Here is a 27,445-nt window from a genome sequence, read left to right as displayed (position 1 = left end):
GAAGATTCAGTAACACTGGGCTGGGATGTTGTGAAGATAACACAAGGCATTTACTTGGTACCTAATCAGTGTACGATAACTGTCAGTTGTAATAATAATTAAGAGATCTGTATCTTTATCCTGGCTCTGCTACTAAGTAAGTTTTGAGCATGAACAACTCTACTTCTCTAGGCCTCAGTTTCCTAACTTAGACAATGGAAGAATTAAACCAGACCATCCTAAGGAGTCATTTCCAGTTAAAAAAAACCCAATTATTTGTGTTGAATCCAGACACCAAGGAATAGTCTCATTATGTAAGCAATGTTTTTACCTCAAGCCCCTCAAAGAATAAAGCTAAATAAATGTTTTCATGGTCCAGTTTGCATATAATTATTTTGATCCAATATTTACTTGATTTAAAAATGTATAAAATACACACAAAAAACAAAGTTTCCTAAAGTGGTTCTAATACAGAACACTTGAGAACCTAAGTACATAATATTATCTTAAATATATTTAACAAGGCAATTCATACAGACTGACAAATGCAATGGAAAAGCAGACCACCGAAAGATTTTAAGAGATTAAACTTCATATTCTGTAAATTCTACGAAAACAATAAACCACTGCATATTAGTGCATCACATTAAAATATATTTTAAAGCATACTTCCCCTCTTAAATGGCAGTGATTATACATCAGTGCAACCACAGGGTACTTGTAAACTCTTTTCTGTTCCACATCATTCATGCCCATGATAAATCCTGTTTGGTCAGCTCCACGGTCTTTCTTGGGTCTGAGCTTTTGGGGTTTTCCTATTTTGACAGTTACAGCCTCTACCCATAACTGTAGCCATCCATCCAGAAATGCACACTGTCTGAGGTTGCGGGGAACAGGTGGTATAGAGGTGAATCTGAAGAAATCTCTCACCTTTCTAAGAAAAGGGATGTGATTTAGTGATTGGAGACAAAACTGTACACCATAAGCAGTTTATACTTATCACTTTTTAGGCAGGAGGCTTTGTCAAATTGAGTAAGATTCAGGCTAGAGACAGCTTTAGTGTGATTTCTGAGTTCTCTCTCTCTAGGACCCTAATAAGCGTTAGGGAACGGGAGATTAAGAAAGGATTTATGTCGACTGACTTCATCTTAGCTTTGCTTTTAACGTGCCACTGAGAGGCTGATGATAACAGATGTTTCTTTATTGAAAGGACCTGTCCACTCGAGCTTTAATCAAATAAACTGCGTTTTTCATACATTGAGATTCTTGAGAGCTAGTGACAAATTCAAGCTGGAATGGGATATGTCACAAAGCAAAGACTCTTTTCTGTTTTCATCAAGATGCGGTCGGTGGCTGTCAGGAAGTCCTTAGCCTGTGTGCTGGAGAGCTAACCAGTGAACACAGATCAACTAACGACAGGGCACTGACGGAAAACGGCTTCTTCCCTCGAGATCCAAACATCATCTCAACTTGATTTTTCTTCATCCTCCTGGCAAGAAAAGGTACATCAACTTCCTTCAACACTAGGGAAATCTCAAAATGTTTATTCATTTACCTCCCTTTAATTTAAAGTATGCACACTTTAACGGCAACAGAAAAGTGAATTATCAAATTTCAGTCGTAAATACTGACAAGACAGGTTAAATATGTTCCGTGGTCATTAGGTACGTATGTATTTTTCCACATTACTGTTGTCTGCTTCAGGTCTAAGATGCTGTCTCCCTTCTGGCATTTCCTCCTCTAAGCAAGCTCTTCAGCATAGAATAGCATCTTGAAGGTCGAGTCTTCTTGCTCAAGGTAAGTGGTCGGGATTTGACTCTTCCTTAGAAAACACTGGGCTGGGTCTCATTGGGAGGCCTTGTGTGATCCAATCAGATTGCTTTTGAACAAAAAGAGGAGTCAAAGAGAACTTGGGTTTCCAGATAAAAATAAAATGCTGCCCCCTATAAATCACAGTCTCTGTGGAGTAAGGTGTCTTCCTAAAGAGGTAGAAATAATAGGGGGTGTATGTTGCAGATGCCCGCATTTCAATGATAATGAACACTGTATCTTTAAGGGCTGCATCTTTAAGGGCTTAAAATGGACTGACTCCACTCATCTCTCTGATTTTTTCATAAGTAAGCCAGAACACCAGTGACCAAGGGGTCTGAAAGATTAATCAAAGAAGTTAGTGCATATTTCAAAGCAATTATAAATCTTCTACACATATGCATACACATCTTTGAATGATGAACTCATTTTGAATCCACTTAGGCTGAAAACAAGTATTTTGGTATTTCACCTTTGTAGAGCACCTTATAATTTACAAAGCATTTTCATGTCTTACTTCTCACAGATTTCTCTGAACCATTTACAATGGAAAGGAATGGTACTGATATCCCTATTTTACAGATGAGGACACTAAGACTTAGCAATCAGATGCCTGTTAACACGTTGTGGAGCTAGACCATGGGCTTCTGGCTTCCATTCCAGGGTTCCTCTTACTGACTGTTACTGGATAAAAGGCTAGGGCTCAGCGTGCCTGAATTCTAGGCTGGGCTCCTTGCCTCTACATGTAGTTTACATATGGAGCATGACAAGGAGGCACTTAAGAACTTGAAAGTGAAGACGAAAGATTATCCTTTGAGAGTTAGGTCATAAAACCAACACCTGGTGTATCACCTAATAAATATAAAAATTCACATTAAATGGAGAAAAGGGCTTTTAACTCAGAAAGAACGGACTATGAAGGTGTAACTGTGCCAAAAGGAATTATAAGGGAATGAGGATTATTCAATAACAGAAGATAAAAACGCTAAAGACACAGAGGGAAAATCACAGAGGAAACACTGGAAGTAGCTGTCAGAGAAAGTGTGTCTCGGATCCAGTTCTCATCTGGTTTGGTTGATAGGTTATGGGTAATATTGATCAGAGAGGAACTCTGATCACATTAGAGTAGAGAAATAAGCTTAAGCAATTAGAATGTAAAATGTATTTGGTTAGAAAGTTTGTAAAGCAATATTTATAGCATTCGTGTTTGGAAATATTGTGCAAGTTATACTGGTAGACTGAGAATATAATAGTGGATTTAGGAGAAGACATCTTAGTGAAATGTACGAAGACACAGACAAAATAAAGAAGTTGTGACGAAACCACAGTCTTGTGACAATAAAAATGAAGTGAGCCAAGCATATGACCGCAATTGGATCTAGAAGCAGAGGTCTTAGTTAAGAATGGACTAGGCAATCATTCCTACTTGCTCTGGTAATCAGACTTCTTCATAGCACCCACACTATATGCAAATGAAATAAATATTCATCAGGGATTGAGCAAAGTGAGGTCACATTTTCTCTAACTAGCGGAAGGAACTGGGATTGGGTTTAGCTGGGTTTTGAAGAGGAGTTAGAGGAAGATCATATAGCCAAGTAGCACGCATAGTATATAAACGGGATATACTGAGACTCTTCGTAGACGCGCGTGTGGCCAGTACATGCTTTTACTTGTTTTTTCCTCACTGGCATAGTTGTACCACCGAAAATAATCCAAGTGTATGTGAACCCAAGTTGTCGTAACTGCTGGAAAAAAAAAGTTTTTCTCCATTCCTATTACTGTGGGGCGCAACACATAAGTGCTCTTGGGTGTATCTTTTTCAATATTAAGTTCACAAATAAGCTCTTCCTGTTATTGTTCTGTGTTCAGCAAGCAACCTTCTGATTATAACTTGGCTCCCATATAGCTTGAAGTTAGCTGTCCAGAGGACTTCAGCATCTGGATCACTGGCCAAGTGTATTTCTCAGTGTGGCTGAGCCAATGTTGTGGTCCAGTCATCGGTTTCAACGAGTTGGGCTGAAGGGTATCTGTATGTGCAAGGCCAGTTTACTCGGGAGTGCTCAGGAGTTAGGCTTCTAAGCTCAGGGCTCTGCACTGTGATAGATCAACAAGGCAGTGCCACCCTGGTCATCTTTGGTGGTAATCCAGCCTGTCTCTGGTAACATTTCTCCATCACCATGACCTGTCTCTTTTCTTTTAAAACTTCTATAATGAGCTGTAGGATCTTGAGAAATTCAGTATACTGTCTTAGTTAGGAGCACGGGTTTAGTTAGAGTTGAACAAACTTGCAGTTAATTCCCAGCTCAGCCATATACTAGCTACATGAACTTGAGCGAGTTTCTTATATACTCTGAGCCATGTTTTTCTAATCTGAAAAAGGAGGATAACCCCACCTATTCTACTAGGTTCTTGTAAGACTTAAAAAAATAATTAATGTGTGTAAAGAGCTTAGCACAGAGCTTGTCATATATTAAGCACTCATTTTTGGGGTCATTTATACTTCCTGAGTCTCATGTATAAAGAGAATGGGTCAGATCAGCTGGTCTCAGCGCTCCTTTGTACGTGATATTCTCCCTGCCCCTCACTTCTCCTGACCGATTTTGTTTTTCATCAGTGGTCTCACCCGTCCTCATAGTCTCTCACACTAGAAACATCAAAGTCCCATTTCCTTCTCTCCCTCCCTCCCTTTCTCCATCTGATCATTTACTAAGTCTTGTGGAGTCAAGCACAAATGTTCCTGGAATCCATCTCCTCTCCATTTCTACAATCATCTCCCGGCTAGACCACTGCCGAAACGCCCTTTCTTGTGTTCTAGCTTTCAGTGTAGCCTTGACATTGCTGCCACAGTAGTCTTGTCCCCAAGCAAATCTTAGCACATGGCTTCCATGTTCAAACAGATGCTTGCTACCTGCAGAGTTTCACCTAAACTATTGAACTTGCCCCCCCAAGATCTTTCTCAGCCTGGTCCCTAAGTGCTCCTCTAGCGTTCCCTCCCACCACCTGCCCGCTGAGGACCTACTGTCCAGCCACACGGAATTTTCTGCAGTTCACCAGACATATCGGGACCATACATGACTTGGTGCCCCTGCTCATGTGGCCCCCTCATGCTTTTCTTGACCTACTGATCAAGAAAACACCTACTGATCCTTCAAAGCTCAGATCAAATATCACCTCTGGGAAGCCTTCTGGGACTTCCCAAAGAGTTCAAGCCATTTTACTCCACTACCTGTGTTCTCCTGTTTTGTTCACAACACTGGTAGCCTCTTTAGTAAGACTATGTCCTCTGGAGTCAGACTGCCTGGGTTTGAGTCCCTGGCTCCACAGTTACTAACCACCCAGACCGGTCACGTTATTCAGACACTTTACACCATTGTTTCCTCCTCTATAGAAGAGAGAGATGATGGTAACCTACTAAATAGATAGTTGGGAGAATTCAGTGAGTTAATCTGAGGGCACGATTAGCATAGCACTGGCCATATACCAAGTGATTTAGTAATATTAGCTTCAGAATTTCTGTAATTTTAACTACTTACGTGTCTATCTTCTCCCATCACATTGTACGCTCCTCTAGCGCAAAAAAAAAAAAAAAAATAAACATCTTATTTCTTGGTGTTACCAGCACTTGTAATAGTGCCTGGTTCATGCAGGCCAAGTCAATATCTTCCTTTCCATTAAATAGCCACAGATTTGAGATAACTTCAAGGTACAATCAAGACAATCAAAATTGTATTTCACAACTTAGGTATGCTTTTGTATCAGATATTGCCAAGGGCGTTGGCTATTAATTTCATGTTAATAGATAGATACCTACTACCCTTGGTGATGTCATTTATCCCCAAAGCTTCAGTTATTATCTGTGTGTAGACAGTGCTCAAATCTCAATCTCCGTCCTCATGATTCTAAGATCCAGGCCAATATACTAAGCTAGTCACCTAGACGTCTCTTCTTAGATGACCTATGAGTATCCCAAACTTACCATATCCAAACTAAACTTGTTATTCTACCACAAAATCTTCTTCCCTGCAAATGGTCCCCATTTTAGGAAATTATATCACTGTTTGCTCAGGGCAGGAATCTGGGAATGAAGCCCGACTTTTCCTTGCCTTCTCCAACCATTTCCCCATCCAGTCATGTTCTTTTTTAGCTCCTTTCTAAATATTTTAAAATTCTATCTTCTTCTGTCCCCACTGCTATATTCCAGTCCAAGTTATCATTATCTGTCATCTATCACTACTCCTGGTCTTTCCTCAACCCACATGGCAGCCAGAATGGTCCTGCTAAAAGTGCACACGTCATCAAGCCAACGCCCCTCACTCTCATGGGTCCTGTGGCCCTTCCTGATCTGGCCCCTGCCTGTCTCTGGTCTCACCCTGTGCTGCTCTCCTCCACGTCTCCGTGCCTTGGACAGCTGGGTTTTCTTCAGTTCTTTGAACATGTCATATTCTTTGTCCACTCCATCTAGTTCCTCCATCTAGAATGTTCTTTTCTGCCCTTTTGACCTGGCAAAGTCCTACTCATTCTTCACATCTCAATTCAGAAGTCCATTCTCCAAGGAGGTTTTCTTAATCTCCCAGGCTAGCCTGTCCTTACTTGCTATATCTATTCTGATAGCACCAGGGATCCCCACCCCATGCCCCTGACTCTTCCACTCATTGCTGCTGGTTTCTTACTCAGTGTTTGTCCTGACCTAGACTGGAAGCTCCTGACCTAGACTGGAAGCTCCAGCACTGGAGCAGGGGCTGAGACTCTTAGGTTCATCCCAAAGCCAGGCATTGAGTACAGGGCTTTGCATGGAGTAGGTGCTCAGTTAATATTATTATATCATATTGTGTAAAGTATTGATTGTTTGAATTTCTAAACCCGTAACTCATCCATTCGTTCAAATATGTTCAAACTTACCAAATACTTGAGTACCTTGTTTTTATTATATTTGTTATGTTACTTCCATAAGTCTATCTAATTCTACATCTTAGTTCACTTCAATAAAAAACAGCATCTAGACCAACTAAAAATTATATAATGTTTTCTTCCTAAGCAGAGCTTTGTGGTGATAAGTATTAATGGGTAATGCAACATTTATCATCAGAGTAACTAATTTTGTTTGAAACAGTAACATTTTGATAGGAATGGTCTCTAGTCACGAAATCTGTATACCTGTCTCAAAGTATAATATTTTGGCTAAATAGCAAAAGGCTTTACATTTCAGAACAATCTATCCACTGGCTTTCTAACAACATAATATCAACCTACTCATTTCTGATGTAACTGAATTATTTTACCTTAATCTACCAAGGGACTTGGAGGTAAAAGAAAATGAAAAGAGATGTAGAAAAGAAAGAAAGAACCATGATTGGGGGCAGAACCATGCCAAAAGCCAGAAGAGGAAAGGAAAATATTTAGAAAGGAAAAGTGATTTAAGAATCAATATAAAGAAAACAAAAACCAAGGCAGGAAAAACCTAACTTTACCATTCGCAGCCAAGAGGGTAGAAAGCCTTTATAGAGACTCATGAATCCTTCTCCTTGAACAGCCTGAGTCAAGCAGTCAGTTGATGATTTATACAGAAGGCCCCTAAAAAGGAAAGAAGACCATTTTGTTACATTTCTTATGTGCAGATAGATGTATAAATAGAATGTTTAAATGGTCTAAGAAAAGTTACTTAACTATTTTCTGCTAGCTTAGAAAAAATAATATTTGTGGTTCTGTATATAGAGAGCACCTCTTTTGGGTTTGAAGATATTTTCAAGGTTGAGTTTCCTGATTCACCCCATCCTTGGTCTGATAACTTAGAGTTCACGCCACCTGATCTCTTCCAGAGAGAACATACTGTTTTATATCAGGTCAAATTACCCATGTTACCTCTAAGTCATAAGCTTCTGAAGGAAGTGCTCTGGAAATTCTCAGCAGAGTATATTTTCAAAAGCTCCTTGAAAGCAACCGAGTCATAATAAACACCTTGTGTCTAAATAATACGATGGGTACATTAGCTTATTCCCCCAAAGGCACAGTACTTTTCCATCAGACACAAAGCAGGTAACTGCATAAAAACAACTTCCTGGTTGAACACATGTAAACACAAAAATACATTTCCATCAAGAATAAATACAGGGAAGGGTCTTTAAAGAACAATATTATTACAGACATTCAGATCCATGGATACTGAAGACTTTCTGTCTACCTTCCTTGTTTATCTCGCGGTTGGTTCATTATTCGGCTTTTGATGACATCAGCGGGTGTTCCCAGAATAGAAGCTACCAGTCCAGAACATAAACTATAGATACAAATAAATGAAATCGAAAGATAATATGTAGCAGTTTCTAAATTTTAAGGAAAGGGGATTTGATATTTAGAAAGAATGGAATAATAAATCTAGTACTATAATATTCTTCGTAATAATGCTGTTTTAGCTTAAAATCAATGATAAATTAATTCATTAAAGAGGTAGAAAAAAAGAAGAATCTCCAGTCAACAAATATACATTGAACATCTGCTGTAGGCAGGCACTCTTGTAGGCAGTAAACAGGACAGATAAGATCCTGTCCTCAAGGCACTTACTTGGGAGAGGCAGAGGAGAAATGAATAATTTCAGATGTGGTTAGTGCTATGAAAAAAATAAAATGAGATCATGTGATAGGGAGTAACTGGGTGACAGGCAGTCATGGAAAGGCTCGTGGGTGACGGCAGGTCTCGACATAGATGCTTCCTTCTCACCAGCTAGATGAGAGACTAAAGAAGCAGGCAGAGAAGGCTAATTTAAGGAGTTTGATTTATTCTCGATGCGAAGGGAAGTCATCGAAAGGATCGTTAAGTGGGGGAATCACATAATTTGGTTCATAATTACCCCCTCTTGAGAAAGGCTTCTGGTCAGTTACTCAAGACAGACAAAATGGATGTGGCCAACCCACTACAGAGTAAATCAAGATTCTGTAAATGAGTGACTAAACAGTTCAGAGACCACCATCAGTTCATTATGAATGTGGGCATGAGCGAGGCAATACAGGAACATTATCGACATCTCATAACCCGAGAACCCATTAACTGCTGTAAACTTTTCCAGGAGAAACACAGATGACGAGAAGGGGGGGTGGATATCCTGAATCACAGGAAATGGAAGGCCCAGGACCCAGGAGGTGGCAGCTAAGTCCACAGACTGGGATCAGGGGGGTCAGACTGGGCTAGTGGAAAGCTAGAAAGAAAAACTGTGGAAAACTTTTATGTCCTTCTGGAACATCAAGTACCTCCCAGAGATAAGGATCACTGAGTTCCATGCCAAGCAAGGCCTTTGAAGTTTCTGAAGGCTCTGTGGCAGGGAGGCTGAAGCTGCATTAGGAATCTTCACACTCTATTACTCTGAACTGCTGCAGCAGGAAGTCCCCAAGCTCTTTATGACTCTTTCAGGTCAGGATTGATTGTTCAAAGTAGAAACTCACTTTAGGAATTCTTGAATTCAAGAGAAGGAGCCCGTATGACCTATTTACATCTTCCAGCAAATGACCCGACCATGCACGTAACTTTTCTTGGGCCTTTGTCCACACGACAGGCATTGCCTATGTGGAAAGAACTTACTGTTTCACCATATATATCCCAGGAGGTGTAGACTGCTGCTCTTTTAACATTCTTTCCTATTTGTTCAGATAATGTCATTTATTTTAATATACCTTCACGTTTTTACATAGAAATGTCTCAACTAACACAAAATTCACCTACGTTCTAAAACTTAGGTCTACTAGAAACAGCATACAAGATCAATCAAGAGGTAAGGAAGAACAAAGAAATAGGATAGTAAAAGGTACACAATTTCCCCTTCTTGGCTCAAAGGATTGGAGGGAAACACTACATTTTTCCTCGTCCATTTGCTTCAGAGAGGCTGGGTGCCAGCTCTGCTTTACACATAAGTGCCAAGAGTAGAAACGACTTCTACCAGAGTGTTAATATTAATAAATTCTATTTTTAAAATGTAGGTAGCCCTCATTACTTAGTAGTCATTAACTAATTAATTTACTATTAAAGGATTTATTTTTACCTGTATAATAACTACATCAAGAATGCCCTTTGGCAACTGTCGCCCCATGTGGTACACAGAGACCTTAGGGGCAGCTGCCAGTGGTCTGCCTCATCCCCTTCTTATCAAATCGTTTTGAGGAGGTAGTGTGATCTGGCTAGGCTCCTTTAAAAAATAAATATTAAAAGAGAGCAAACAGTATATTAAGGAGGCCTCAGGTAAGATGGTCAAAGTGAGAAGAGAGAGGAGTAAAAGGAACGTCAGTTTCATCAAGCTACTTGGCATGAACATTGCTGCTTTTTGCTACTGACCTTTATCACTCCTTGCTAGTAACACCCCAAAGTGAGGCCCAGGACATGGCTAAAGTGGTAATGGACCGAGAGTGATTGGGTAAGTCTTCCGTTCTCTCTAGGAGACCAGATGGCCGTCTGCAAGGCTAGTTTGTAACAGTCCATCAGCACTGTCAGAACCAGCAATCCTCTTCAGGATCGACTAAATAATCCGGCTCAGCTGTGATCATCACACAGCGTAAGCTAACCTTTTGCACAGTTTTACCTCTCAGTAGCCTCGTGATTTAAAAAGAGGGAAGAGGGAATTTTTCTGGCTTTTCTGTTCTGTATAATTGCCTGAATCAATTCAACACCCCAGCTTTCTGCTGCATCCCGTAGTAACGTACTTTGCCACCTGCCTCCCCACCTCCCTAAAATCCTAGCCAGTCTTCTGCTGCTCCTCCCTCGCCCCAGAACTTCATTTTACTCACACTATTGTTTTTAATTGTGGTAAAATATACGTAACATACAATTTACCATTTCAGCCATTTCTAAGCACATGGTTCAGTGCTTGCGCCATTTGTACTCTTCTTCTTCATACCAGATTCCTCTCCCTCAGATGCTGATGGCTCGTATAAATCTCTCGATTGTACAGCTGCAATCCCCTTCAAACCTCCATGATCGCTCATTTTACCCTGTGACACAGCCTGCAGAACTTCCAGATCGCACAGCAGTTTACCTACTTAGCTGTGAGTTTGTGGTTAGCGACTTTCAAGCTGCCTCATGTACCCCCAGACTCCTACCAACCCAGTTAAAAACCTGATCCAGCGCGTGGAGCTCAAGATTGAACCAAGTACCAGTCACCCCATTTTCTTAAAACCTGACTTAGAGAACAGTAAGACGAAGTTATTTCAGATTAGGGCTGGAACACAGTGATGGGAAATCCTATGTCTTTCCAGAAAAGACAGATCTATTAGGTGGAGTTGGGTCCGTTAGGCAGATTTACACCTGCTGGGAAATTCTTGAATCTTAAGCTAGAAGTGTGGCATTTTGAAGACCATTTGGGTAGAATGACAATGAAAAAGAAACAAGAGGTAACATCACTGTGGGACTGTTAGAACTGAATACCCTGCTCCGAGAATAGATCATAACACTGAACAGACAAGCCTCTTGAAAGACAAGAATCTCTCTCAAGATGATATGGGCAGAATGATTGACTGGGTAGGAACTGGGGAAGAGTCTCACAAGCAGAGCGAACAGCATGGACGCAGATAGTGAAGGGAAGAATGTAAGGGTGGGTACAGATATCCTACAGACGTTTATAGGACAGAGGCCTAAAATCCTCAGTCTTCTCTGTGAAAGAGGTGGCTGGACCACTGGCTACAGAAAATATGGTGTTGCTTGTGAATACACCTGGAGGAAAGTTCAGAATGTGAAAGAAAGCTGAGCAAAGACAGAAAGATTGCCCTAGCGGCACTAAAGATAACACTTATTTTAAAAGAGGAAGAGTGAAGAAAAACTACTCTAGCAATATTAAGGTGAACCTGAAATTTGGAATCGTTTATATCTATGTCTATTTGTATATCTCCAAATATCATTAATTTGGCACTTCTCACATACTTTCGGGGTGGTCTAAATAGCATAAAGGGGTCTAGAAGTTGGAAACAGGATCAGACGCTAAATAGAATCATAAGGACCCTCGACATCTATAAAGTTAACTCACTCTAATGGATAATTTGAACTTGTGTTGCAAAGAATTTAAGCTGTTTCTCTTTCCTAGGATGCTCTTCTTTATCGTGTCTCTGTCCGTCACAAGCCACAGCCCTTCAAAACAGTTATCTAATTCTGTCTCCTTTGTAGGCCCTTCTGAGCGGTTATTTTTTCTCTCTGCACCTCCCACCCCAACTCTACAGTAACTAGTTCCTTTCTTTTAGCACTTACTGTACAGTCTTTTTACACTAGTCTTGTTTTTCCCCTTGGTACACTCCCTGGGAAGGAGTGTGGTTTACCTTTTGTATCCACTGCAGGGCCTTGCACAGTGCCTTTAACCTAAAAGATGCTCAGATATACCCGTTGAATTGAGTTGGAGAATCGGTTATCAGAATCTGACCCTGGGATGGCCCCATCAAGTTGCAAATACTTGGGGAGGTTTAACCTGAAACATTCTGCAACTCTGCCCCTCCCTTCCCCATTTTAACTGCAACAAACTTTTAAGAAAATTGCTCTTTATAAATGTACTATTGCCTTTCTTTAAGGGTGATATCAGTAGGTTCTCAATCGAAAGAGACCAAAGTTAGAATTTACGCCAAATACGGGAGAAAGGGTGAGATAGGAAAAAATAGAAAGAGACAAACTAAAACAGTCTTACCTTGATAAGCCATGAGTCATGATATTGTCCTCCAGTGGTGTATTCAAAACCAAGTAGTGTTTCACTGTATCGTAAGTGGTTAAATCTGGCAATACATAGAAAAAGAAAGCTTAAATATCATTCATTCAACAATGAATGTCTTTTGTGTCAAGAATGTGCTAAGAATGGGGCAGGAATGTGTAGAAGGATGAAAGATCCCATTCTTGTTCTCAAGCGGAGGAAAGCAGATGGAGGGGGAGGAAAAGAGGAAGAGAGACAGACACCCAATTATATCATTTGAACATCTGAATCCAGCTCTGCTTAAAGTCAGTTCAACTCCTGCACTTTTCAGTGTTGGAGCTGATGAATTCCTTTTTTTAGCCTAAGTTAGGTTGAGTTGAGATTCCGTCACTTTAAACAAAAGGTCCTGGTCATTATTCTACATTAAGTTTTGTATACTTTTTTCCTAATGACAATGAAGAGCTGTTGAAGGGTTTTAAGCAGGGGAGGGATAGATCTCAATACTGGAGTTTTGTAAAGATTACATACACCAAAGTACAGAGAAAGGAACTGGAAAGAGGTAAGAATGGGTAGATGCATTTTATCATTCACCAGATATCTGAGCACCTGCTGTGTGGTAGGCGCCTATTCTAGGCTCTGGGGAAATAGCCGTGGACAAAATGAACAAAATCCCCATTCTTTGTTGGAGGCTGAGACAATAAACAAGTAAGTAAACACATGGCATTTCGGATGGTAGTGACTGCTCTGAAGACAAGGCAAGGAGAGGGGACAGTGAGCGTGTGAGGGTGGGAAAGGTTGGTGTATGTGAATTTAAATAGGGTGATCAGGGAAGACCTCGCTATAATATTTGAGCAGATACCTTAAGGAAGCTTGAGAAAGTACACTTTGTAGATATCTATGACAAAGCGTTATAGCCCTGAGGCAAAGTCAGCTTTGTACGTTAGAAGAACAGCAAGAACACTAGTTTAACAGGAGCAGAGGCAGCAAGAGTTGGAGAAGGGGATGATTTGAGAAAAGGAGTGACTGACCGGGGCCACGATTTACAAGATCACTCTGGCTGCTCTGTTAAGAGTAGACTATCGGGAGACAAGGCAGATTAGATATGAGGCTATTGCGGTTCTTCTGGTAAGAAATGATGGCGGCTTGGATAAGAAAAGATGGTGGCTTGGATAAGAAATGATGGTGCCTTGGATAAGAAATGATGGCGGCTTGGATAAGAAATGATGGCGGCTTGGATAAGAAATGATGGTGGCTTGGAAAATAAATGATGGTGCCTTGGATAAGAAATGATGGCGGCTTGGATAAGAAATGATGGCACCTTGGATAAGAAATGATGGTGGCTTGGAAAATAAATGATGGCGCCTTGGATAAGAAATGATGGCGCCTTGGATAAAAATGATGGCGCCTTGGATAAGAAATGATGGTGCCTTGGATAAGAAATGATGGTGCCTTGTATAAAGGCGTTGTGGAGTGCTGGTCAGAGTTCGGGTGTTTTGAAGACAGAATCAACAGGATCAACAGGGATTGGCCAGCAGATTGAATGTGGAGGGAAGGAAAGGAAGCAAAAATGACAGCAAGGTTTTGAGTTTGAACAATTTGAAGGACACAGCTGCCATTTATGGAGATGGGAAAATGAGAATGGACTAATTTAAATGTTTTAAAGTAAGATGATAGGCCCCAGTGATCCTGATTAGAAAAATTTCAGGTGCATAGTGGGACAAAATGGCTGTGGGGTGTACGTGGGGAGACTAGTTAGGAGACATTTGTAGTGGTCCAGTAGGAGGAGATCAATACTACTTGGACAAAGCAGTGGCTCCAGGGATGAAGGGAAGTGGATGAACTTGAGATATGTATGCAAGACAGAACTGGATGGATTTGGTGACTGGTTGGCTGTAAGGAGCAAGGGAAAGCAAAGAGATCAAAATCAGGCCCAGGTTTCTGGGTTGTTCAACTAAAAAGATGATGATATCATATTTTGAGACTGGGAAGAACAGAGAAGGAAGTGATTTAGTAAATGAGCTTGGTTTGGACACATTCAAAGTGATATATTTAAGATAAGCTGGAACTTGGAAGAGAAACCTGGGCTGCAGTAGATTTTGAAGCAATGAATTGAGAACGACAATCTGAAAGGTTTTCTGAAAACCAAAATATCCACCAATGTGATGCAGCAGACATCAAAGGACTGAAATAGCAGTATATAAAATAGATTTACTCCCTTTGATGTTTGAGTGATATGTTACTATACCTCTCAAAAATGCTATCTATCAGTTTCTTAGAATCATATAATTTTGGTCTTAGGAGTCTTTCATCCATTGATTCATTCACTAAATGTTTGTTGATTATGTACGAGGGACTGGGGAAATGAAGAAAAATGAAACATAGTCCTTGCCTTCAGGGGGCTCAAAATCTAGAGGAGGAGATAGACACATAGTAGAAAGCAATGAAATGAGGTAAAACCGGTAACAGATAAGCACGGGGAACTACGGAAACACATAAAGGGGCATCTAACACACCATGACCTGGGAGGGGCGGCTGCAGGAGGTCTGGGTAAAGTACACGGGTGGAGGAGACACCTCAGCTACGTATGAAACGATCTGCAGAAGAAAACTCAACAGAAGAAGAGAGATGAGGACAGAGAGTACAGAGGTGAGGAAGAGTTTGGTGTGTGCGGGCAGTGGAACATTCTAGCTCTTGACTCTGCTTCCCTCTCTGCTCCAGAGTCAATGAACTGCTCAACCCCAGAAGACACAGGTTGGATTATCCAGGCCTGCTGTGTTATGTTATGAAATTTCCACTTTATTCTCTGAGTGATAAGAAGCCAGTGAAGGGTTTTAAGGATACCAATAACATGTTCAGACCTGTATTTTAGATAAAGCTCGATGGATACTGGGTACAAATTTGAGGGCAGGGGAAGAGACCAGTTAGATGGCTGTGGCAGTGGTCTAGTTGTGTTTTGATGGTTACTACTGTAAAAACAGTCATTTTAAGGATACTAAGGTAGTAGACATTGAGGGGGGAAACTTTCTTTTTATTGAAATATAGTTAATGTATAATATTATGGTTATTCCAGGTGTACTACATAGTGATCTGACATGTGCATACATTATAAAAAGGTCACCACAATAAGTCTAGTAACCATCGGTCCCCATACAAAGTTATTACAATATTATTGTAATAGTTCCTTATACTGTATATTACATCCCTGTGGCATATTTATTTTATAACTGGAGGTTTGTACCCCTTAACCCCCTTCACCTATTTTGGCCTCCTACCCTCCTCTCCTCTGGCAACCTCCTGTTCGTTCTCTGCATCTATGAGTCTGTTTTCATTTTGTTTTGTTTTGTTTTTTAGATTCCACATTGAGATCACATGGTATTTGTCTTTCTCTGTCTGACTTATTTCACTTAGCATAATACTGCGGGGGGGGGCATTTAAGAAATATTTAGAAGAGAGGAGAAATTAATGACTGAATATGGGAAGCGAGAGATGGGGATGAGTTAAGGAAACATTCAGATTTCCAGCCTGAGGTGCCCAGCTGTACAGAATGGATTATACAGCAAGAGGAGCAGGATTACTGGGGGGCAAGATTTGTCGTCTGCACTTAATGACCATCACATACGGTACATATACCAGTTTGAATCTGAGAGGAAGGTATGGTGTGGAGCGTAGCCCTTAGAAATGGTTTGGTATTATCTCCTTATCGTCACAATTTGCTAGTTTTAGGAAATCCTTTTCATACATCATCATAGAATAAAGTGAAAATATTCTAGGGAAAATATTCAATTATGACATTATAACATAAGGGAAGACTGTTGCCAGTACATATTATTAAAAATAATAAAATACATATTCTCATTTTCCCCGATGGAGTGCTTATAATTAAAATGATGACGGCGATTAGGACTTCGCAGAATTCAATGAAGTTTCCATTACCTCCCATATTCACCAGCGCTGCTCTTTGTATATTGGGTACCCAGCCTGCCCAAAGCCCACGTATTCCTCCTTCAGCTAAGATTTTTGCAAATGCGTGATGCACACCACGAAATCTAAAGGAAAATAATAATAAATGTGAAAACTCTATGCGTTCCTGTGTTTGGAATGCAATTGTATAAGCTTTGCCTATAGCTGTTATGATTTAGAGTAAAGTAACATCTTAACTATCTAGAATTGTTAGAAATTAAAGCAATCCACGGAAGTCTAATTTCCAGATAAACTTATTAGTTCTTTAGAAAAAAAGGCCAACTTTTGAGTTAAACATTTTTTTATGGAGATCTTTATAATCTGTGACATCCTCTTCTCAGATTATTAAACAGATTAAAACTCCTTTCTTGATATTTTACATCATCTGTGCCCATATTAACTATAGGCAGGAATAGTGGTTATCAGACCTCTGAGTTCATTTTACTAGTATTGTGGGAGACCTTCAGATTTTGTAATTTTACCAAATAACATCAAAAAAAATCAATTCTCATATCGTCTCTTAAAAGAAGTGATATTTTTAGACCAAAAAGTAGGGAGGAAAATTTCGTAAGAGTTCTTAAAACTGAATACTTTGGGCTTTAGGAAAATTTATTATCTTGCCTTTATTTTGCACATTTTTCTATACACAGATGAAAAATGGTGCTGAACCATGAACCGAATGTGGAAACCTATGATATAAAATAAAAGCCTGGGTTTTATATAGTCAGACATACCTGGTGTCAAATGCCATCTTACTACTTACTAGCTGTGTGGCTTTTACTCAGGCATTGAACTCTCTGAGTCTTACCAAAAAGAAGGACATTCATAATTGCTATCATGCTATATAAGAAATATGCTCACGAATGAGGTCACATTAACAATGCACATTTGTTGTGCACTTATTAAGCACCAGACTTTTTATATACATAAGATACAAGTTATTCCTGAAAGCTCTATGAAGTATGTATTATTATTCAAATTTTCATCTGAAGAAACTGAGGCTTAGGGAGGTTAAGGAACTTGACTAGGGTAACAGAGCTAAAATGTGGCAAAGGCTGGATTTGAATCCCAGATTGTCTGATCCCAAGGTTCATGCTCTTTACAACATTAAATATTTTTTCCTACTATATCAAACCCAAAATGTCCATTAGTGACAGAGAAGGAAAAACACTGACGTGATCAGTTAAAACTCAGACATTGCTGGACCCCCAACGGTTCCTTCTCTCCATGTATCAAACCAAGGCAACATTACTTCACCCTGCTACATAGTAATCAGAAGTTGTTACAGGATGACAAAACGGGTCCTGGGATTCTGCAAACTACTTGGTTAAGTCAGTGCGGTACCCTTTTCTCCTCTGCTGTACATGTGACTTATCTCCCTGTTGGGAAGGGGCCTGGACTGCCACAGCCCAACCCCACTTTCCACTGAGTCAGCCGGAGAAGCAGCAGAGCGGAGGGCAGTGATCGTGGTGAACCTCCAAAGGAGGCCCCCAACCCCCCCGACCTCTGGCTCAGCAGTACACCCGCAGTGTTCAGAGGATCAGACCCCTTCATACTCAACTCAGGGCATCCTGCACTTTTCCTCTTTCCTGGGAGAGGTCTGTCTATCTATCTGCAAGATTTGCCCCTTTCCCAGGGGAAACTGCCTAAGTGGTATTTTAGTAAATTGTTGAACAAGAGGCCCTTTGAAGAAAGGCAGACTTCGACAATATAGGGTAGTGCAATAGGAGGATTTTATATCACAACAGCATAATAATAATAAAAACTTGGGAAAAGAGGAGCGAAATTAGGGAAGGAGGAACAATTTGCAAGGTTCACCTTGCTATTTCCCTTCCTTCAGAGAGAAAGGGAAAGAAAGCAAGCTTTCTGGCACCTGATGAGCCAGGCACTCTGTCAAACCATCTGAGACAGTCCCTTTTAAAGATGAAGAAACAGACTAGAAATGTTAAGTGACTTCCACAATGCCAAGCCACAGTGGCAGAATCAGAATTCACACCAGGGCAACTGTTAATGATCAGACTCTTTATATCAAGCTGCAGTAGGGGACAAATCTAGCTGCCTTGTCTGGGAAAGCAGCAAAGAGCGATGCATATGTACAATTTGTCTGGTAGAGAACATGTACACATTGTCAGGCAAAGAAAAGGTCCATCTCACCTCTCCCCTTAGTGAATACCACTTCCAAATTAAGAGTCAGAATTAATGTCTTTACTGAATGTTGGGTTACAAAAATGCATAAGTCATTAGGGAATGTTCAAGGGGGAAAGGAAAGTTACTCATTGGTTGGAGAACTTACCGCAGTGGTTTTCCTTCAAGTTTCCTTTTTCCTTCCATTTGCATCTGAACCTTCACTAGGTCAGTTGGGTTGGCTAAAAATTGGCCAACAACACCAGCCATCATCCCTCCAATCACTGATTTCCTAATTATAAAAGGGGATACATTTTTTTAAAAGGTTGCTATCAATTTCACAGATTCTGTAGGGAATAATAACATGCTGGTACAGCCCCTGCATAAGAGATTTAAGACACAGTGAAGCAAAGAATAGACCCAGACAAATCACAGAGGTTTGTCTTTTTACTGATGGGAGGGTTCAAGGACCCGGAGGCATTGAAATTCAAATCTGAAGTGCCAGGGGCCTTTCATGGCCTGAAATTCAAAGGAAGGGCAGTTGCTTCAAAGACATAGTTTAACTACAGTTTAATTCTGACCACAGGAGAATAAAACCAGCATTGATGTAATCAGTTTAACAGACAAAGGCTGGTAGGTCAATTTTTTTTTTTTTTTTTTTTTTTTTTGCAGTACGTGGGCCTCTGACTGTTGTGGCCTCTCCCGTTGCGGAGCACAGGCTCCGGACGCGCAGGCTCAGCAGCCATGACTCACGGGCCCAGCCGCTCTGCGGCATGTGGGATCTTCCCGGACCGGGGCACGAACCTGTGTCCCCTGCATCGGCAGGCGGACTCCCAACCACTGCGCCACCAGGGAAGCCCGGGTAAGTCAAATTTTATGGATTACTATTTTAGTAGTTTTCCAAGGGGAAGGGTTTTGACAATGCTCCTCTCTTTGAAGAAACTCTTCCTGTCCCTGGACTCTTCCTCGTCCTCACCTCCTGGAACCAACAGGGAACAAGTCTAGGCTACTGTACTTAAACATGCCCTGAATCCTTCGTCTTCTCCCCACTCCAGCTGCTCCTGTCTCCGGACAAGCCCCAGTCATCTTCTACTGAGATTATGGCAGTGGCCTCTTGTGGGGAGAGGGGCAGCTAATTTCTTTGTACCCTAAAACAATATTTGAAGAGGTACAAATGAGTACAGAGTAGAAAAGGGTCCCTATCCCCAGTTCCCCTCTTCTGAAGTGATCGCAACGACTAGTTTCTCTTATACTTTTCTAGAGATAATAACAATGCGTTCACCGAATGCATTACCTCAGGCACTGTTTTAAGCACTTTTAAAAATATCATTTAATTCTCAGATAGACTCTATGACATTAGTACCACTGTTATTTCCTCTTTACGGGTGAGGAGACTGAGGCACAACGCAGTTAAATGACAGCTCACACAGTGAGGAGTACAGCCAAGATGTAACCCCCAGGCAGTCTGAGTGCACAGTCCACAGTCTTAACCACTAAGTTACAACTGACGGCTCGTGCACACGTGCGCGTATATATAAAGTATCTTTTTTTAAAGTACAAATGCAGGGCTTCCCTGGTGGCGCAGTGGTTGAGAGTCCGCCTGCCTATGCAGGGGACATGGGTTCGTGCCCCGGTCCGGGAAGATTCCCACATGCCGCGGAGCGGCTGGGCCCGTGAGCCCTGGCCGCTGAGCCTGCGCATCCGGAGCCTGCGCTCCGCAACGGGAGAGGCCACAACAGTGAGAGGCCCGCGTACCGCAAAAAACAAACAAACAAACAAAACAAAAGTACAAATGCAGAATGCCAGGTTGTATACTGTTCTGCTCTTAAAGGTTATCTCTGTCAATTCATATAGAGCTGCCTCATTTAAAAAACAGTTTCATAGCATTCCATTTTGTGACCACTCCATAATTTATATAAGCAGCTAACTCTTCACTAAGAAATGTGAACATTTATATGACATTTGACTGATCCTGCCAAGTTCCTTTTCACAGTACTTGTATCAATTCACGCTCCCACCAATCACCTATGAGCATGACTGTTTCTCCTCACAGTGATGGGTGCAGTATGTTACCACTGGTTTTTCTCTTTTCGAATCCCATAACCACACCTCCTGTGTGATTGTTACATGATTCTACTTATTTAGGCATCTGTGTCTATTACCGTGAGTCTAGTCAGGGACTATGTCGGAGGACCATGCCTTTTTCATCACTATATCCTCGGTACTAAGTATAGGACTGACACAGCATAATCACTCAGTAAAGACCCAGTGACTGAGTGAATTGTTCTGACTGGGTCAGAGGACACGGAGGCAATCCACCCTGAGAGCTGGCTTCGGTGACATGTTTCCTTTGAACTCCTTACCTAACCCTTTCACATCTGGAAGAAATTACAGAATGCAAGAACTATTAATCTATTCCTTCTCCAACTCTGGGAAAGCAACTAGTATAGCTTAAAACATTACAATTTTTCAAAAACAGCACCAAGAGATTTTGCCTGGAAGATGAAATTCTACTTATTGCCCTTTTCTTATAGTTGTGACTTGGATTTTTTTTTTCCAGCCCAAAAAAGATATTGTAGGCATCTTTATATGTTCCTCATATAAAACCCATTCTTCAAATAGCTGTGTTATGTCTCCCTGTATAAATGTCTCATAACTTATTTGACTACTTCCAAATTGCTAGTTATTTAAATTAAAAAATTTCGCTATTATCAACACTGCTACAGTCCATATCTTTGTGTGCATGTGTGTGCGTGAGAGACTCTATGCATAGGTACAAATATTTCTGAATGATTCTAATCATAAAGAAGGAGTTGCTAGGTCAAAGGACTACACATTTAAAAATTTTAACAGGTAAACTTTATGCTCCAAAAAGGTTATAGTAACTTACATTCCCCTTAACAGTTTAATGGCTAAAAGTGCTTATAATTAATTTCCCTGATTACTGGTGAGGTTGAACATTTTTACATGTTTAATGAACACTTACATTCCTTCTTCTGTGAGTTGCCTGTTGATATCCTTTCTTGATTTTTCCTTTTATGTTCTTTATGTATTTCTTATTGATCTACTGGAGTTCTGTGTATTTTACTTGTATTAACCTATTTTTCTCTGTTTCTATTTTAAATGTTATAAGTGATATGCACTTACATTCATCATCTCATCTAATCTTACAAAAACAAAATCCTGGTTGTAGGTATTAACTTCCAGAGCAGAGAAAACTGAAGATAAAAAAAGGTGAAGTCGTTTGCCCAGGCTACATGGAAATACAGCAGGAATATGAGCCCATGTCTGTTTGACTCTAAAGCTTAGGGTTTCTCAGTAGAAAGAGGCATAAAGAAGGTGCTCCATAAGAATTCTTTTAATATTAAAATATTAAATAATATATACATAATTTTATATAGGTATATACATGTATGTTTGTATACAATATGCAGTAAATGTTCAATTATTTGAATTTATATTGTAATTATTTATTATTTTAAGCCTATACCTTGAGGCAATTTTGGTACAAATGCACAATTTTATACAAATCTAATGGATAAACAGTAAAACCTTCCGGGCACTAGTATATTTTCTTTTTTAATTGAAGTATAGTTGATGTACAACATTAACTAATTTACAGGTGTACAATATAGTGATTCATAATTTTTAAAGGTTAGGCTCCATTTATAGTTATTATAAAATATTGGCTATATTCCCTCTGTTGTACAATACAGTATATTATTTTCAAAACAAAACTTACCAAAGGGGATAATGCTTATCTTCACTTTTGCCAAACACAACTTCACGGAGATGTTCGTAAGTGACCATTCGACCTCCAGAGTACACTGTGCAAGACAGAGCATTGAAAGGGTGAATCTGGCCCTGTGTTTAATAAAATAAGAGGATGCTTTGACATGGCCTGGTCAACCTCTCTAGCTGTGTCTTTCTCTCACACACCCTAGGCTTCGGACACCTGGTCTTGATGGTTCTCCAAATGGGCATGCCTTTTAAAACCTCAGGCCTTCTCCTGTGTTATCTGATCTTTCTTGAATGGCTTCTCCCTTTCCTGACTTGCTAACTCCTCCTATTCTTTCAATACTCAACTCAAAGAACATGTTTTCCAAAAAGTGCCCTCTGACCTGGCCTCCAGTGTTCTAGGCTGTCATTGCACCTGCCATGCTTCTCTGATCCCCCAGAACTATCCAGGCATGTGTCTAATACGGCATTTATCATCCTGATTAGAAATTAACTTGATTTTCCTGTTCATCTTTCCATCAGACCATGAGCCTTTCAAGGCAGGTTTTGTGTCTTTTCATTACACTATATGCCCTAGTACAGAGCTTGGTCCACAGCAGGCATTTTCACTCAATAAACACGCATAACTTCACTGGATAATTTATTATGTTATGGTAATTTTTCAGTCAAGTGTCAAACATATGAAATGAATCTTAACTGTAAAACCACAGATGGTGGTCAACAAAATACAAATGAAAAGAAGTAAAACTCAAGACGATAATGGGAAGCAAGGAGAAACTATCAAAAAAAAAAGAATAAAAAAGAAAAATTGTGAAAATCAGTACATGGTACTCATACAGAGAGCTTTTCTTGATATTTGAAGAAATTTAATGAAGTATTTTAAGATATTCAAAAATATACAAAGCACCAAAACAGTGACAGTCTAATCACACTTCTGGACAGTTCTTGGTGAATACACTCTAACCTGCTCATCTGGAGAACTGAAGCTTTAAAAACAGAGCTGGTAAACATTAGTACTGGGCCCTTTTCTGATCAAGAGTCCCTACGTATTTGAGGAATTATTATGATTAGAGAAGAAAAACGCCATACCCGTCCTATCTCCTTTTGAAGGCAAGTTTATTCTCCTGTCCACAAGCTGCAAACTCAGCCACTCCTATCTATGTGAGTGCCCCTTTGGAAGCAGAGCATAAAAGTGTTCTCATTGGCAGCAGTGTAATTTCAACTACTTTCCTTTCAGAGTGACTAAGGACCCACATAGGTAGCCTGGGAACTGAGGAAAAAATCACCTGTGTTGCATTTACTCTATTGCCAAGGTTGGATTAGACAGTCATCTCTGTTCACTTTCAGATCAACCTGGCCTCTGACACATGGGACAGAGACTGGTGAGGCATTGCACTCAAATATAGTTTAATTTTCAAAGAATGTAAAAGAAAATTTTTAATTTTGTGTTTAAAGTTCCTCAAGTGGAAAAAAAATCAACTATTCATCTTTTTCTTTCTTAAACTTAAATAAAAAACATTTTTATTAGGAAGATTTTCAAGCATACAGAAGAGTAGAGAAAAATAATACAATTCCCTACATATCTATCATGGAGATTTATCAATTGCTAACATTTTCACCATATTTGCTTCTTTTTTTTTTTTTGCTTAATTATTTTCAATTACATTAGAGACATCATGACAGTTCATCCCTAAATACTTCTGTATGCATTTCTAAAACCCTAAGGCTATAATTCCTTAATAACCTTATATTCATTTATCATATTAGCAGAAGAAAACTAGCTGGCTTTTGAACACAGCTCAACAGGAAAGCAGAGGAGACAAACACAGAACTCGTGACAAACTCACCAGCTAGAATCAAGATAAATACCTATGTGTCTGTAAATGGCAGGTGTCACTCCTTGCCAGAGCTTTAGAAAGCCTTCCTCTTGGACAATCCCCAGGGCCGTGCGCACCATGCCCCTATAGGGAGCAGACTCTCTTGCACCGTCTCCCAACCGAGCAAGGGCAGCTTCTCCTTGTATTTGGAGTCGAGTTTTTGTGAGATCGAGGGGAAAGGTTGCTAACAACAACAACAAAAACAAAACGAGGGGGGAAACCCATAACATTCAGAGAAACAAACAAAATTTTTAAAAAAATCACAGGACCCATATTTTAGTCAGCACAAGATGGGTGATTCTCAAATTTCAGAATACATCAGAATCAGCCAGGGAGGTTGTTAAAAATTACACATTTCCTAGCCCCACGCCTATGGAGTCTCAGTAGGTTGATGGGGTTTAGACATCAGTTGATTCTTATACACTCCCAAATCTGAGAATCACTGTCCCAGAGCAGCCCCCGGAGCACCAGAAAGAAAACAAAAAGTGACAAGCCCTTGGGTTCTTTTTCAGTCAGAAAAAGTAGGTTTCAGTCCAAAACCTACTTTAGTCCTTAATGTTTGCCTTCCAATGTGAATAATTTCCAGTATCCATTGCCTGTGATGTGCCCTGGACTGCAACCATGATTAAGAGCCAATGTGACTTTTAGAATACTGTACTACTTATGACAGGTTCTTAATAAATGCCAGATGAAGCTGAATTCTGTCGTTTCGTGGGTGATGTTTGCATGTAGATGAATCACTGACCTGATGTCTGAGAAAGAGAAGATGCAACATAGGGTTTATCGTGTCTTTTATATCAAAGGGTGGCAGGCTCAATATTCTTTCAATTAAGGAATATGTTGAGTTGGTTTTCTAGCACTGATGAGTTCTATGCATGGCTTCCTTACAAGTACCACCTGTACTTGAAGATTTTTTCCCTAATGATTACATCTTGAATTAGAGATAGACCTCTCACCTGAAAACAGAGTGAAGCTAACTGGCTCACATAAGGAAGATCGAGCTCATAACTTCATACACACAATGATTCAGGTAAGTTCATTAACATTAGTGACATTACATAAGTCTTTTCAGTGACCACCACCTGATACAAAACCATAGCTATGCCTTTTCCAAGAGAACACAGAGACGGGGGAAGAGAATATTCAGTCTTAACCACTGGTCTTTGGAAAAGTTAATTATCTTGCTGTTGGTTTTTCTAAAACACAAGTTGTGTGCACATAGAGAATTTAAGCAATCCTCTGTTGACATATGAAACCTGAAAAGTCTTAAGATATAGGCACCTCTATATTAGCATAGGTTATGCCTCTTAAAATCACTTTGGTTTTCTTGCCGGTTACTTAAATAATGCTTCAGGTTCTGATCCTAAATCATTTTGTACTCAAAACCATCTCATATTTTGATTCCCCTTCCCCCATTCAATTCTCCATGAAATTTTAACAGGAGGAATGTTCCTTTACAAAAGCCGTTGGTCACAGGGGGAACATCAGGTTAAAAAAAACAAAACAAAACAAAACAAAACCGGAAACATACCTAATCATTTAGCAATCTGCTTTTAAGATTTGTTTAAGTTAATGAATTGTATTTCAGTAGAAACAATGAATAATAAAAATTCGCCATCAGCTTTGGGAGAAGAGAAAGAAAAAAAAAAAACCAGAGGGTCCAAAGGGCAAGAGTAGAGGAGCACTAAGGGCAAACAACAGATCATGTTCTGCCTCTGCTGGAAATACAAAGTACACTCCTTTTAGAACAGGACAAACTAACACACATCCAAGCTATTCCTTTTTTTTTAACGGGCAAGAAAATGAAAGGGTAATCTTAAAATGCACCGTGAAGGCAGGGAAAACACAGGCGCTCTAGTCACAAAATTCTTGGAAGAAACACCACCTGTTCTTGCAAGGGCATCATAGTTCTGCTCTAGGTAGCCCCTTAAGTTTTCTCTGACTTGCTTATCCAGATGTAACTGTTCATCCTCTCTGCTCTTATGATACTTAATAACATCTTCATTATAATAAGTAGCATAATGTAATTGTCTGTCTCTGCATGTCTCCCCACCAGCCTGTAAGAAGGTCAGGGCTGGTCTTCTGAACTATATCTCTACTGTCTCCAGCACTGTTATAATAATGTCGCAATTAGCGGTTGCCTTGCCTTGGGTTTAACGTTTATATATTATTAACTTCTCAGAGTCCTGCAAGGTAAACACAGTATAGATGAGTTCCACGCAAAGAGGTCAACTGGCAGATGCTGAGCGGATGCTCAGTAAGTGATGGGTAACGAACTTAAGTCCCACAGGTTGGGTTCACAACTTGGACCCAAAACACGACGATATAGTGAGGCTGCGTAAGAATATAAATAACAGAGATGACCTCAATAAAGATGAAAAGTGGACTGGGTTTTAAAAAGGGCAAGCTCACGAAAGAGAAAATGATCCCTGTAGACGAATGACAGCTCAGGAAGCTTCTAAAAGGACATATTCAGGCGCAACGGCACACCCGAAGGAGACGAAATTGGAAGGAAGAGACCTTCGTGACCTCCAATCCCTCCTCCTTACAAGGTTGGCCTTGCCCCCACCCTGCCACACCTGCAGGACAGGTGTGGACCAAGAGGGCTGCATCCACCCAGAAACGAAGCCACCCGCCCGGCCCCCCACCCCCGCGCGAACCCTCGACGACTCGCGGCGGAGGCCCAGGCTGGACGGCCGGGTACCTAGCTCGGCCACGGTGGCCGCGCAGCCCGACAGGAGGAACTTGCTCGCGCGGGGCCATCTCTGGGCGAGCGGCGAGAGCCTCTCCTCATCCTCCGGAGTCGACATTCAGCAGCAGCACGGGAGGACGATACGCCCCTTCTGGCCCGCGCCCCGCGCCGCGGCTGGCCTGCCACCTGGCCAGAGCGGCTCCTCCTCAACCGGCGAGCGGCGGGGCGGGGACCATTTCCCTTGCTCGACTCCGCCAGATGGGCCCACCGAACCTGCACCCTCTCCCTAGCAGCCTCGGGCTTGAGCAGCCCAGTGGGGTGAATCGGAAAACAACGCGAAGCCCGCGAGGCTTCTGGGAAATGTAGTCCGAGTGGCTCCGCCCCTCCTGGACCGAGTTCTCTGATTGGTCGCGGACGAGCCGCCCGCCGCGCCACCAGCCCCGGTCTCCATGGCAACAGCGCCACTTCTCTTCCTCCATCCCCTGCACCCACACCAGCAGGATCCAGCCCCGTCCTTCCGTCCCGCGTGGCCAGAACTTGAAAGAAAAGTGGACGTAGGAGGGAGTGATGATGCAAAAGTTACCCAAAAATTGGGGCGGGGAAAGGAGGCTACAGTTAGGAAGGCGA

General features: G+C 40.9%; 1 protein-coding gene across 2 annotated transcripts; it reads right to left on the bottom strand.

The window, feature by feature from the left end:
* Positions 1 to 1,819: 1,819 nt before the first annotated feature.
* Positions 1,820 to 27,135, bottom strand: SLC25A27 (solute carrier family 25 member 27). Of its 2 annotated transcripts, none has more exons than XM_065885357.1 (9): positions 26,831 to 27,135; positions 24,119 to 24,310; positions 22,254 to 22,338; positions 18,681 to 18,803; positions 16,361 to 16,473; positions 12,428 to 12,512; positions 7,967 to 8,059; positions 7,257 to 7,359; positions 1,820 to 2,125 (listed from the first exon to the last, which is right to left on the bottom strand). In XM_065885357.1, exons 1-9 carry the CDS (start codon positions 26,934 to 26,936, stop codon positions 2,054 to 2,056), a joined length of 972 nt encoding a protein of 323 aa, XP_065741429.1. In that variant the 5' UTR covers positions 26,937 to 27,135; the 3' UTR covers positions 1,820 to 2,053. The 2 variants fall into 2 exon arrangements, with proteins under 2 accessions (XP_065741429.1, XP_065741430.1); XM_065885358.1 differs by having other exon boundaries at positions 1,825 to 1,858; positions 7,252 to 7,359; positions 26,831 to 26,936.
* Positions 27,136 to 27,445: the final 310 nt, after the last annotated feature.

This window comes from Phocoena phocoena, chromosome 10, assembly GCF_963924675.1.
Source record: "Phocoena phocoena chromosome 10, mPhoPho1.1, whole genome shotgun sequence".
Classification (NCBI taxonomy): Eukaryota; Metazoa; Chordata; class Mammalia; order Artiodactyla; family Phocoenidae; genus Phocoena; species Phocoena phocoena.
Note: the sequence above shows the minus strand (reverse complement) of the source record. Positions and strands in the feature narration are given on the sequence as shown.